The following is a 13941-nucleotide window of genomic DNA, read 5'->3' as shown; positions in this document are numbered from 1 at the left end:
AAGAGAAAAAGAAAACAAGGGCTGTTTCACAGAGCCTAGTCCACAGGAACGCTAGGTCAGTAAACCTCTCATTTAGATAAGTGTGTCATCATGCAGGAGCTGTCACCGTGATATAGCTACTCTTTGTGCTATCCTAGGATGAACCAAGGGCTTGGATTAAAATTCACCTCTCTTCACCTGCATGTCTGACAGCAGTGTGTTCTTAAAGCCCTTACCTTTTCTAATGGCTAAGTTTTAAAAAGTTACTTTTGAGGCACGTGAATTCTATCTAAACTGAAAACTTGCCATCAAAGGTCTCATCTTCAGAAAGAATTTTATTTATACAAACCCTGGGAAAAAATTGTTAGCTATTTTTGTTTAAAAAGGAATCCAGTCCCCTGCTATTCTCTTCCCCCCAAGAAACAAATGAGTTTTAGCTGTTTTTATGGTTTTAAATTTTAAAAATAACTCTGGATTAAAGCTCCACATTACTGCAGGCCTCACAGTCCAACCTGAGCCCTGCAAGCTGCAGTGAGGCTTATGTGACTCAAAGCAGCAGGAAGGCACAAACCCGTCACAAAAACAACCAGCACAGAAATGCCAATGGAGTTTGGGTTTTCAAAATGCTGTCATTCTGTTGATCCTATCACTTTTAAATACCAACAGTAAATATCAGACATTGCAGAAGGATTTCTCTGTGCTTACTTCCCTCTTCTACCACTTGAATTTGAAGAGAAAAACCTGGATACTCTACTTTCTTATTCTGTTTCAAGCGCATCAAGATGTAAACATTCTTATTAGTAATAATGCAACACTTTACTTAGTGTCTCTTACATAGTAGGTCCAATGTTTATAGAAGGCAGCTTTCGGAAACTGCCAAAAAATACCCACCCCCTGTATCAATAGGTTTCTGTGTCCCAAGGCTCAGAGCAAGGAGATGACAGACGCATCACTAGCACACATAGCCAGTGTCTAGGGGGCAAGAAGGGAACTTTTATGTAATATCTGGATGAGCTCTCATGTGACTAACTGGACACTTCTATTTTAGCTGGAGCAAAGAGCACATTCTGACTTGCAAATTGCACACGGGAGTCCCTGCAGGAATAATCACTCTTGAAGGTCTGAGAAACACTTACATAGGGTAGGAGAACTGTGTCACTGCTGACCCCACAGAGGCTAATCAGGAACTGCAAGGTGATCCGCAGGTTGTTGCTCCATTTCTCATTGTTGGCTAAAGCGTTCCAAGCATTTTCCATTTCCGGCCCAGGAACTTCATCTCCATACTATATAACAAAGTAAAAACCAGCCCAAGAGATGTGTGAAAACTGTAAGGATGCAAAATGTTTGACGTAGTTTTGAGGGTCATGACCATCTCAAAATCATAAGGATTTTGATTTTGACATGACCATTTATCAGAGAGATGCCATCTTTCAGCAAATAGTAATTAATAATGCACAAATCAGTCATGCACAATACCTATTCATGTGAGTTTTTAAAACATTAGGCTTATTTTTATTATTATACTTAAAATTGCTGTAAGATACACATAACATAAAGTTTACCATCACCACCATTTGTAAGTGTACAGCCTGTGGCATTAAGTCCATTCATATTGCTGTGCAACCATCACCACTATTTATCCCCATTCATGTGATTTTAAAGGAATTCCATTTTCCCTGGGATTTGACTAACCCATGGTTTTTTTTTTTTTTTCTGATGATGGAGCCGTGCTATTTGAAGCACATTTCCTCTGAGTTTACCTTGGCCGTCATGTACATGAGGTTGTTCAGGACCAGTGACGTGGCTTCTGGAGAGCCCCAGCCATTTCCTCTCAGCCCGTGAGAAGCAGTGACATCGCCTTCCCGGTCCTTGACTTCGTCCTCTGGGCTGCTGGGGCTCGACCCTGGGAGGAGGAGCCTGCTGTCCACCAGCTCGATGTTGTGCAGCCAGGGCAGCAGGTAGGTGAGCATGATCTGGCGCCCGTTGGGGTGCGTTGTGGGGAATCGCTGGCTTACCTCTAAAGATAATTGCAGTGACGGAGAGTCATTCATACCTTATTCCATGAAAATAAATTAAAATTCAAATGCCGGGCCGGGCGCGGTGGCTCACGCCTGTAATCCCAGCACTCTGGGAGGCCGAGGTGGGCGGATCACAAGGTCAGGAGATGGAGACCATCCTGGCTAACACGGCGAAACCCTGTCTCTACTAAAAATCCAAAAAATTAGCCAGGCGTGGTGGCGGGCGCCTGTAGTCCCAGCTATTGGGGAAGCTGAGGCAGGAGAATGGCGTGAACCCGGGAGGCGGAGCTTGCAGTGAGCCGAGATCACGCCACTGCACTCCAGCCTGGGTGACACAGCAAGACTCCGTCTCAAAAAAAAAAAAAAAAAAATTCAAATGCCAACTTGCAGACTGAACAGTGTCCTACATTTACAAAACATTTTCATATACAGGAGCTCCTCAAGGCCACAGAATCATAAAACCAAGGCTTGTCTGCAAGCTTGTTGCTCCACATCTGGTGCCCTGTGTAGGAAAGTGTATAGCACTGTGGGGCAAGCACAGGCTTGGTAAAAGTGGAGTGAGTTCAAATCTACTGCTAGTGGAAGACGTACATCAGAGGGTGGACAAACTAAGGGACTCGGAGTCAGAAGGGCATGTGTTCAGATTCCACATCCACCACATACTAGCGGCATGTGACTCTGGGCTAGTTACTTAACCTCTCTGCTCCTCAGTTCCCTTGTCGGTAAAATGGAACTGATAGGGCCCCACATCAGGCTACTGTAACGACTAAAAGATATAATTATAATGAATGCAATGTGCTCAGCACAGTGCCTATCATCCAGCAGGCTCTTATAAATTGTGGTTAGGATCAGTCTAACATCAATGATTATCTTTCCACTGACCCAGTGTCTTACAAAGAGTCTTCCATGAAAAACTGGCTGTTAAAAAGTGACATGTGGATCTCTAGGAAGGATAAACCCAGTTTGCAGAGTCGTCTTGAAAACTGCTAAGCATGTGCAAGGTGCCTGCCAAGGGCTGCATGTCCCTTGTGAGACAAGTGAGTCCAAACAGTGAAGCCCTAGGTCTGGTCCAGCCATTTCACCATTACTTTCTCTCAGAGCATTTTGGCATTGTTTCACTGCTGGCAGCATTTAATTTTATAATCCAAACAAACTTTCTAAGATAGAGAAGCACAGCATTATGTATATGCAGTAGGCTCCGATGTAATCTCCTATTTCTCATATCTAGAGAAGAAGGTGTTTTATCCTCAGGGAAATTAGAAAGCTTGGTCTTATACAGGTGTGATGATCCAGTGTGGCAATGCAATCTCACTTAGAGGGCTCATGGCTGCTAAATAATAGAACAACACAGACGCCAGAAATTATACCAAGATAATCCACTGGATCTTCTGAAACAGCAGCTTTAATCGATTTGGCCCTTTTCCTAAAATTAAAATTATAATTTTTTACTTTGGAGACCATAATGTTATATCACAATACTCAGACAGTGCTAAGCTATTATGTTTTATATAGGTTAAAATTTCCAAATTTACTTGATTTCTACATTTACAGATATGTCTGATGTATGTGACTGTTATGTCACATACTCAAATCCTTATGAAATCAGAACATTCATTTGTCCCAGGGTACGGGGCATTTTCTAGGCGCAAGCCACTGTGCTAGACATGACAAAGACAGCAAAGACTGACGAATGATGCAGTTCCTGCCCCTAAGAAAGAGACTCAGGCAAATTATGTTGACAAATCACTCTGTGGCAAGGGAAACCGTGACAAATGAAATCAGAAAGGCACAGAGTGCTTTGGGGGTTCGGTGGTGGAAAATGACTTCTGGGTGCAAAGACTCAGAATTTAGTTTCATGGTAGGAAAACTATTTAAACTCCACTAAAAGGATCTGGACTTTGAAGAGGGGGAAAAAAAAATTCCCGGAAACGAATAAGAGACAGAGCAGTTACTCAAAAGACCTATCTTTTAACAATGGGATAAAAATCTATAGACTTTTTGGAGCCAAGACTTATGTATTACATAATTTGCTTGTTTATTATGTTAATTGCATTTTGTCTGACAGACATCAGCACCAAGAGGGTAGGGATGTCTGTCTGAGGTATCGCAAGCACCCAGGTAGCTCCTGGACAGTCAAGGGTGGTTCCCTTTTTAAAAGGGAACAAGAAAAGAAAAATGCCATAGACATGCAAACAGCCCTCTATTCACAGCCCCAGAAATACTTTAAATAAAATGTGAGACACCATCAGTGGGATGCTCTTGTTCAGTGGACCTGAACAATTTGGCCGCTTACAATAATTAGGTCATTTGAAATTACAGGCAATAAAAATTTCACCACAGGGTTTATATTAAAAACAAGTGTTTGGAATCTATTACAACCTCCTAATTTTTCTGTGCTATTTTTAAAAAGTAATTTCCCATAAGTCAAAACAACCAAAAGGTAATTCTTGAAGGAAATGTAGGTTGAACCTGCTTGCAACTCACAGGAGCCTCTGATCTGGGTAAAGTTGCTGGACTGTTTGTCTTCTCTCTCCTGAATCGTGAACCACTCCCACTTTAGTAGCATCTCCCTCTCAGCTAATACACATGCTCCAATATCGCTCATCCTTACAACTCCTCCTCTGACACTGCACCTCGCTGGAGGGCCAGCCTCTCTTTCTGCATTCTTTCCCAGCCAGGCCACTGCAATCTGGCTTCTGCCACTACCTCCCTGCAGAAACCACTGACAGTTACCAATGAATCTTGAAACTCCGAGAGTCATTTTCAGGTCTTCTCTTCTGGGATCTCTCTTGCATCGGAGGCTGTGGACTGCTCACTCTCTCCTTCTAAAGCTCTTTTTCCTTTACGTTTCCATGAAACTCTTCTCCTGAGTGTTCTCCCTCCATTCCTTCTCACCCTTCCGTCTTCCTCAGACCAGTCTGCAAAAGTGGGGGTGTCCAGGCCCTTTCTTTCACTCTGTGCTCTCTCCATTCCTGATCTCATCTGTGCCCGTGGCTCTAATCCCTTCCATCCTGCTGTGAGCTGCTACTGCTGACCTCCCCTCAGTCCAGGCTCATACATACAGGAGGAAGTCCAGCAGACACATACAGTCAACATTCTGGGCTGGCTCCCAATCTCTGCCTTGCCCCAAACCTTCTCCTCTCCCTGTATTGGGTTTCTAGGAGGGTTATCACCACTGACCTCCTTGGTATCACAGTAGGCATTCTCTTCTGTGCCTCTGCCTGGCAGCTTTTCACTCTGGTTTCTCCTCTCCAGTCTCATTGGGCTGTCTTTGTTCAGGCCCTTATCATTTATTATTTCCTCCTTGGACTATTGCCATTGTTTCTTAACTAGCCTCTTCTCTCCAGACTGGATGTTCACTAATCCACTCTCCATAATGCAACCAGGCTTTTACAAATGCAGTCTAATCTTGATACTCACTCTTCTTGTTTGCAACTCATCAGTGGCTTTGAAAACCCCAGCAGCTTGCTTGGATGCTCTCTCTGTTTACAGAGCTCTGAAGGGGGATTCAAAAAGCACATATGGAAGATTGCTGGCCTGCAAACCTCTTAGTGTACACAAGGCCTTCCAAGATACGATTTTGGCCTCTGCGTCGGTCCACTACCATCTCTAGCTTTTCCTGTTCCTGCACATTATGTTACCTAAGCTGACCTCTATATAATCCCCTAATTACATCATGCTAGTTTGTAACTCTAAGCCCATGCATATGCAATAGTCTCTTGGTCTATAATGTCTGTCAGCTACTTGTCTGCTATGCAAATTTCTACTCCTTTCAAACTACAGCTGAGACAACTTCTCTGGGAAGTCTTCTGATATTCCTGGCCCAATAATTGATTACTCCCTCAGCTACTGTCTAATACACTGGGCATTTTTCTTTTTCAAAAAATTGCATTTGCTATACTGTATCAAAATCATTTGATTGCACATCTAATTTTTTTTTTTTTGAGACACAGTCTCGCTCTGTTCCCCAGGCTGGAGTGCAGTAGCACAATCTCGGCTCACTGCAACCTCCGCCTCTTGGGTTCAAGCAGTTCTCGTGCCTCAGCCTCCTGAGTAGCTGGGACTATAGGCATGTGCCACCATGCCCAGCTAATTTTTATATTTTTAGTAGAGACAGGGTTTCGCCATGTTGGCCAGGCTGGTCTTGAACTCCTGGCCTCAAGTGGTCCACCTGCCTCAGCTTCCCAAGGTGCTGGGATTACAGACATGAGCCACTGTGTTTGGCTTGATTGCACATCTATCTTTACTGCTGGACTATGTAACTGATGGGAGATACTTTTATTTCCCTCTGTATTTCTGAAACCCAAGCACAGTGCCTAGCATGTAGGCAGCACTCAAAGCTTGGGTGAAGTGCATAAAAACAAATTTTAGTTTTGAAAGAAGAGAATTAATTTACTAAAAAGGCTTTCATTGGGTCTCTCCACTGTTTCTGGTATTACACACAGAAGTGACTAACTCTGCCTCAGGTAGATGGAGAGGTCTGCACAGTAGAGCTGGATGTTAAGTTAGAGCTTATGGAAAGCTGAAGTTAGGAAGAAAGGGTGAGGGCCATTCAACAGCATGTACAGAAGCAAAGATTTACAAGAGGACCTGGAATGTTGGTCAAAGATTCAGTAGGATTGGAGTAGAGGATTCTTGAATGAAAAGGTAGAAAGCAAGTTTAGAAAAAGAGTTTTTTTCCCCCACCCCTTGGCTGAGTTCTAATTTTATAGCAATGGCTTTGGAGGAAGATAGATCTAGATTTAATTCTGGCTTGGTTGCTTCCTAGCTATATGGTCTTGAAGAAATTATTTAACATCTCTAAACCATAGTTTCTCATCTGTAAAACAGTGATGATGGTGTTGGTGGTCGTTGTGATAATTCCATGCCAGAACTGGGTCAGCTGCTTGGTTTTCATTCGATCATTTTAATCTTCACACATCCTATGGGGTAGTCATTACTATTACAGATAAGGAATGTAATTCAGAGGTTCTGTGACTTGCCCACAGTCAAACAACTAGTGAAAGGTTGCCTGACTTCAAAGCCTCTGTTCTAACCACTGTACTATACCAGGGGTTATAAATATTAAGTGATGAATGCAATGCACATAAAGTGCCTAGCACGGAACCTGGTACCTACTATCCACTCACTAAATATAGGCTGTTATCAGCTATTTTTAGGACAATTGGGCAGAGAAGTTTGAGTTAAGAACTTCTGTACATATTTGGCTTTGCATAGTGGATGGATTGCCACATGGAGGATAAACTGTAGTTAGGTAACGCAGAGGCAGGGAAGGACTGAGGAGGATCTGGACAAAGAAGTGGTGAGGTGGTGATAGAGATGGAAAAAGAGGATGAATTCAAGAGACCAAAGTCTGTTTCTTGGCAAAGTGCTACATAAGCTTAGGCAGGAAGTTAGTTGATAAATACAATTCTTTTTTTTTTTTTTTTTTTTTGAGACAGAGTCTCACTCTGTTGCCTAGGCTGGAGCGGAGTGGCATGATCTTGGCTCACTGCAACCGCCACCTCCTGGGTTCAAGTGATTCTCCTACCTCAGCCTCCCAAGTAGCTGGGACTATAGGCGCGGGCCACGATGCCCGGCTAATTTCTGTATTTTTTGTAGAGACGGGGTTTCACCATGTTAGCCAGGCTGGTCTCCAACTCCTGACCTCAGGTGATTAGCCCTCCTCGGCCTCCCAAAATGTTGGGATTATGGGTGTGAGCAACCACGCCCGGCCTACCAAATGCAATTCTTTAGCAATTAATTTTCACAAAAACTATTAATGAAGATTGTAAAGAGTATGCAAAAATTCAAACTTTCAACAACTTATATATGTGGCAAAATACAAGCTACAAAACACCACCACTACCACAACCACCAAACAACTTACAGCAATTATATGTATTATAAATTGTACTGTTCATATTTAGCTTTTGTGGGAAATTAGTTTCTTTGGGAAATTTATATATATAATGTGTGCAGAAGTTAGTATTATTAATCTAAGCACCTTACATTTGTCATATGTATGTTTATGCCTACACTGCTTTAGATAAAGAACTTTTTTTCATTTAAAAATTATTACAGAATTTACTTTCACATGTAACTGGATCTAGCCCACAGTAATTCTGACCTACAAACTTAGCATCACTAATTATCACTCTAAGATTTTTTTTTTTTTTTTTTTTTGAGACAGTCTCACTCTGTCGTCTAGGCTGGAGTGCAGTGACATGATCTTGGCTCACTGCAACCTCTGCCTCCTGGGTTCAAGTGATTCTCCTGCCTCAGCCTCCCAAGTAGCTGGGATTATAGGCACATGCCACCACACCTGGCTAATTTTTGTAGTTTTAGTAGCGACAGGATTTCACCATGTTGGCCAGGCTGGTCTCAAACTCCTGATTCAAATGATCTGCCTGCCTCGCCCTCCCAAAGTGCTGGGATTACAGGCATAAGCAGCATCGCTCCCAGTCATAACTCTAATATTAAACTAGAATTTAAAAAGAAAAATTACTTAGAGTAACGAAATGATCACATATGTCATTATCAGAAATGATCACATATGTTATTATTGACTATTGCCTGGTACCTGAGAAGAGGGGGAGTGTGAGCTCAGGGTACATCCTGGCCAGCTCACAGGACAAGAGGGTAAGCGACACGCTGTAGAGGGGGGGCAGCGGGCCATGTGTTCCATAGAGAATACTTCCTGGTCTTTGCTCAGCGACTTTCTTCGAGTATACGAAAAGCTTTGCTTCAAGGATCTATAAAGAGGTAGGAAAGTAAAAAGTAGTATGAAAAATATTAGCTGGATACTTCAGGAGCATTTGTATTTAACAAAGGTTAGAGGTAACAAAATTAATTAATGCCCATTTAAAAACTGTATTAAAGGTGAAACATCAGTTTAATTAGTATGTTTACAAGAGATTATATAATTGCTTTCTCACTCTTCATAGCCACAAATGATATGCAGAAATAAACAAAGGCCTATCAATAAACAGCAATTAGGTAATCAACTACCATTTCTATTTTCTGCACTCAAGGATGGATGTTTTCTACGCCAGTAAATGATACGTGCCTGCATGAGTTGCATGGAGATTTCATAAATCTCTCTGTTGGTGTCAGAGGCCTTGAATAGAACAAGGTTTAACAATGTCACTATGTCGAAGGGATAGTTCCTAAAAACACAACACAACAAAACAAAACAAAGCATGGTTTATAAGACAGTGTGGCTAGGTTGTTACCTCTTAAAATTCTAGCTGGCATGCTGACCTTAGTCACTTATTAATGACATTCCCACCCCCATTTGGCCATTTTTTGCTTCCTTCTTTTTCTATTTGTCTGTAGATCAAGGGAAATGACTTTATTTTGGTTTAAAATTAAATACTGGACACCAGGATAAAAGAACACAAAAGTCTTACCTGATGCAAATGTTCTTTAATGCAAACCGACAAGTGAAAAAGACAGAAAAGGATACGTGTACTAAATTTCTCAATAGCTCACCAAATTAATATTTTCATTTGATTCCTCTAAATTTATTAAGTACCAAACAACGATCAGGAACAACGTGCAAAGTACCAATGACACAAAGATAGCAAGGCTGGTCTCCATCCTTCAGGAGGGCTTACAGTGTAGTCATGGAGACAACCTGTACAGTCTAGTTCTGGTGAGTGTTATGGTGGGAACATCCACAGCATGCTACAAGAATCCTGATGAGGGACACCTACGTTAGATGGGGGGTAGGGAAGTCTTTTCTGAAGAGGAAACAAGTAAAATGGGTCTTGAAGCACCAGGTGATATTAGTCAGGGTCATGGAAGGGGTAGTACAGGAGTGTTCCAGATAGAGAGGACAGCATTTTGAAAGCTTACAAGAATGAAACAGCAAGATACCTATTGTAAAATGGAAGAATCTTTGCGTAGTAGACTGAATAAAATAAGTAGAGGCCCAGAAAGAGTGAGGCTAGGCCAGTAGGTGGGTTCAGAAGATGACGAGCCTATGGACTTCACCCTAAAGTTTCAGAGAAGCACTGCAGGATTTGCCACGGGGAGGGAGGCAATGGCATTCACTTTTTAAACAATCATTCTGGTTGCTGTGTGGAGAATGGATTGCATGGGGCCAAGAGTGGAACCTGTTACAAGAATCCAAATGGGAACTGATGAGGGCTTGAATTAGGGCAGAAACAGTAGAGACAGAAGGAAGGGAGAGATCTGAGGAACACTAAGGAGATAAAATCAGCAGGATTTGGTAATTGATAGCATGTGTGGGATGGGGGGGAGAGGAACACAGAAAATAGATTATGTGGCAATTGGCAGTATAACCATATAGAATAGAGAGATTAAATTCATTTCTTTCTTGCTATGTAATCCTATTTAAAGATGTTATCTTTTCACCATATGTATTTTCTTAGCTTATAGTGGAAAAGAAGTCATAAATAGAAAACTCCTGGTGAGTTGAACTTTTTCTTTTCTTTTCTTATTTGAGACAAGGTCTCACTGTCACCCAGGCTGGAGTGCAGTGGCACGATCATGGCTCACTGCTGTCTTCACCTCCTGGGCTCAGGTGGATCCTCCTGACTTGACCTCCCAAAGTGTTGGGATTACAGGTGTGAACCACTGCACCTGGCTGAGTTGAACTATTGAATGGTTTATATGTAGAAGGTGGGTGACTACTACTTATTTTCAAACAAACTTCAGGAAGAAAAAGACAGCTTGAAGGTGAAAAAACATGTTAGTTGTTTTTCCTTGGGATTCTTTTTTTGATTCCAAATAATTACGTCGTCTAAGAAGTTCTGTTTTAGAACAATCACTGCTTTGGTTTGAATGTTTGCCCCACCAAAACTCATGCTGAAATTTAATCCCCAATGTGGCAGTATTGAGAAGTGAGACCTTTAAGTGGTGACTGGGTCATGAGGCTGCCCTCATGAATGGGTTAATCTATTCATGGATTAATGGATTGACACATATCATGGGAGTGGGGCCAGCAGCTTTGTAAGAGGAGGAAGAGAAGCTAGCATGCTCAACTCTGCTGCCATGTGAAGCCCTGAGCCATCTCAGGATTCTGCAGAGTCCCCATCAGCAAGAAGGCCCTCATCAGATGAGGCCCCTTGACCGTGCACTTAGTCTCTATAACTGTAAGAAACAAATTGCTTTCTCTATAAATTATGTAGGTATTCTGTTATAGGCAACAGAAAACAGAATGAGACAATCACCCTTCCGGAAAGGCTGTCCTACTACGAATACATCCCATTCTACATTAAGTTCAGTGAGAAATTATAGTAAGAATTGGCTAAACACATGCAAAAGTTTTTCTACTTTTAACATTACTCGAATATTAATTTTTATGACATATTTTTCTTCTAAAAGATTCAAGTAACACATAGGGCTAGAGGGTCCGCCCTGAAGATGGTTCACTTACAGGGCTACAAGTTGGTGTTGCTTGCAGGTAGGTGAATAGAATAAAACGTAGAAGTATCTCATGTCCTTTCATTCTCCCAATTGTTATTCTTTTTTTTTTTTTTTTTTTTTTTGTGACAGAGTCTCGCTCTGTCTCCCAGGCTAGAATGCAGTGGCGCGATCTTGGCTCACTGCAAGCTCTGCCTCCTGGGTTCAAGCAGTTCTCTGCCTCAGCCTCCCAAGTAGCTGGGACTACAGGCGCCCGCCACCACACCCAGCTAATTTTTTGTATTTTCAGTAGAGACGGGGTTTCACTGTGTTAGCCAGGATGGTCTCGATCTCCTGACCTCGTGATCCGTCCGCCTCAGCCTCCCAAAGTGCTGGGATTACAGGAGTGAACCACCTCGCCTGGCCCAATTGTTATTCTTATCCAAGACGCAATTACTGTCAACATTTTGATATTTCAGCTGCCTTCCAAGTCTATATATGAACATTTGCATCAAAATACCTCTCTTTCAATGCACAGGGTTTTAAACATAAATGTGATTACACCACTTGTCTGTACTGTTTGATGATCTGCTTTTTCACTGAACTATAAGGCTCACTTCAGTCTTCCTAATAGCTGCCACATATTCCATTTTAGGAACATACGCTAAACAACTACTCTTGTAATGGGTACTGTGGTGTGCCACCTAGATCCTTCTTTCAGGATGGAGGCACTCAATCCTCCAGCTAAACTGATGGCAGCTGAATCCTCCATCTGAAGCCTTCTCTGGGAACTGCCTTCAGCCAGAGGTTTGCCTAGGTCAAGGTTGTATCTGTTCCCCAGCAGCAGCCCCAGTGGGAATGACTGAGGTTTCTTTTTCTCTTCCAGTCCTAATTCCTTCATTTCCCCATAGATGTTGACCCCAAGGGCCCACCCTAATAAATGTCCCGCATTCAAATATCCATCTCAGTCTGTTTTCTGGGAGATCCAACTTTTGACTTGCATTGATAGACACTTAGACTGTTTTCACTTTTTCATTATAGTGCCACAAACACCAAATGTGCTGGCCTTTCTTTAGAAAAAATTCATAGAGAGGTCATGCACGGTCAAAGGGCACATTTAAAATTTTGGCAGATACTGATATATTGCCCTCCAAAATAGGTTTATTAATTTTTATTCCAAAATGATTACTTTTCTGTAACTTGTATTTTTAAATAAACACAGTCTGTTTGGTGGGTCTGATGAAAAATTGGGGAACTACCCCCAGATGATGGTGGTGATGATAATGAGTGTCAGAACGATGTTGAATGATGGGCGACATTGATGTTATCATGTGCTTACTTTGTGCCAGGTACTGTGCCAAGGCCTTTACTTAGATTTATTATTTAATCTTCACAACAAGCATGCAAGGCCTAGAGAAAAGTACTTGCTTCAGGTCGTGTGGAAGTGGTGGAGTCCAGACTCCTAAATAAGTCTGATTTCAAAGAATTCAAGCTCTTCTCCACAATGCTCACAGTCTCCTAGACAGTCCAAAATAGTGCATTTCACAGCCAGTGTAGTTTGGAATTGTTACAAACTGCTGTATCTCGGAACAGACCTTTCTGCCTATAAAAGTAGAAAGGAAACTCCCTTCTGAGCCTTATAGTAGCAGAGATGCTTTACCTATGTCTCTGTCTTCTGACACTGGAACTTAATACTAATACATTTATATATATACAAATATTTATATATATATGTATATATATATGAACCAAATATATTGCCGAATCGCTGGAGATTTAAAGGCAGGAAAAGGGCAGACAAAGCCTCCCTCTTACTAGGCAGGGTCATGCACTTGACCTTGTAATTAGAGAATTTATTTTGTTGTTGAAGAATGAGCTACGAGATTCATGAGCAACAACATTGAAAGGAATAACAGATCCAGAAAATGAAAAAAACCCAGAGGAGGAAACAATGAAGGAGATTTCAAGTAAGCAAAAGAGTACAAAGAAAGTATCTGTACTTAGATGTTGAAAACAGGCTGAGAAATGGAATCTTATACCTTTCAGCATTTAATTATTCAGCATAGGCAGAGCAAGGGTAAAAAAGACAGCTGTGATCACACCAAATAAAAATCAAATGATAAAATAAATATGGGAGGTAGATATGACTCAAAAAGTAAACAAGAAATCAAACTATCTAGAAGAGAGGAGATACTGAAGAATTTGGGAAATGTCGGCTAGCTCTGGCTTACCTAGTACTACGTTACAAAGCTCAGGATGGCTCTGAGGTATTCTGAAGAGAAAGATTTTACTAGTTAATTGAGGTGATTACTTCACAGCTGTTCTCCAACAACTATTGAATAACAGCGTTTATGGCGTATTTACCATTTGTTAGGCCTTAGGCCAAGAGGTTGTTTTTGCTTAATCATTACTCGAACCCTGTCATCAACCGTATTTCACTAGCGGGTAGGCATCTGCAGTAATTTATTCAAGAACACACAGCTTGATTAGAGGTCGAGTGAGGATTTGAACCCAAGATAGCATGTTTCTGGAGCCCAGATTCCCAACTCTGCTCTCCCGAAATACTCCAGATGGCTGACACAACCAAATAAGG

General features: G+C 41.8%; 1 protein-coding gene across 4 annotated transcripts in view; it reads right to left on the bottom strand.

Annotated features, from left to right (window-relative positions):
• FRY (FRY microtubule binding protein) overlaps nt 1-13941 on the bottom strand; it is a 267764-nt gene that overhangs the window by 86308 nt on the left and 167515 nt on the right. For all 4 annotated transcript variants that reach the window (XM_028837192.2, XM_028837194.2, XM_077974167.1 and 1 more), the window contains exons 30-33: nt 9046-9145; nt 8560-8731; nt 1740-1996; nt 1116-1262 (exon numbers count right to left, since the gene is read on the bottom strand). In XM_028837192.2, the coding sequence (XP_028693025.1) occupies nt 1116-1262; nt 1740-1996; nt 8560-8731; nt 9046-9145 (676 nt within the window). The remainder of the gene's footprint in view (nt 1-1115; nt 1263-1739; nt 1997-8559; nt 8732-9045; nt 9146-13941) is intronic.

The sequence above is a fragment of the Macaca mulatta genome, chromosome 17 (assembly GCF_049350105.2).
Source record: "Macaca mulatta isolate MMU2019108-1 chromosome 17, T2T-MMU8v2.0, whole genome shotgun sequence".
Taxonomy (NCBI): Eukaryota; Metazoa; Chordata; class Mammalia; order Primates; family Cercopithecidae; genus Macaca; species Macaca mulatta.
This window is presented reverse-complemented; position numbering and strand designations above follow the sequence as displayed.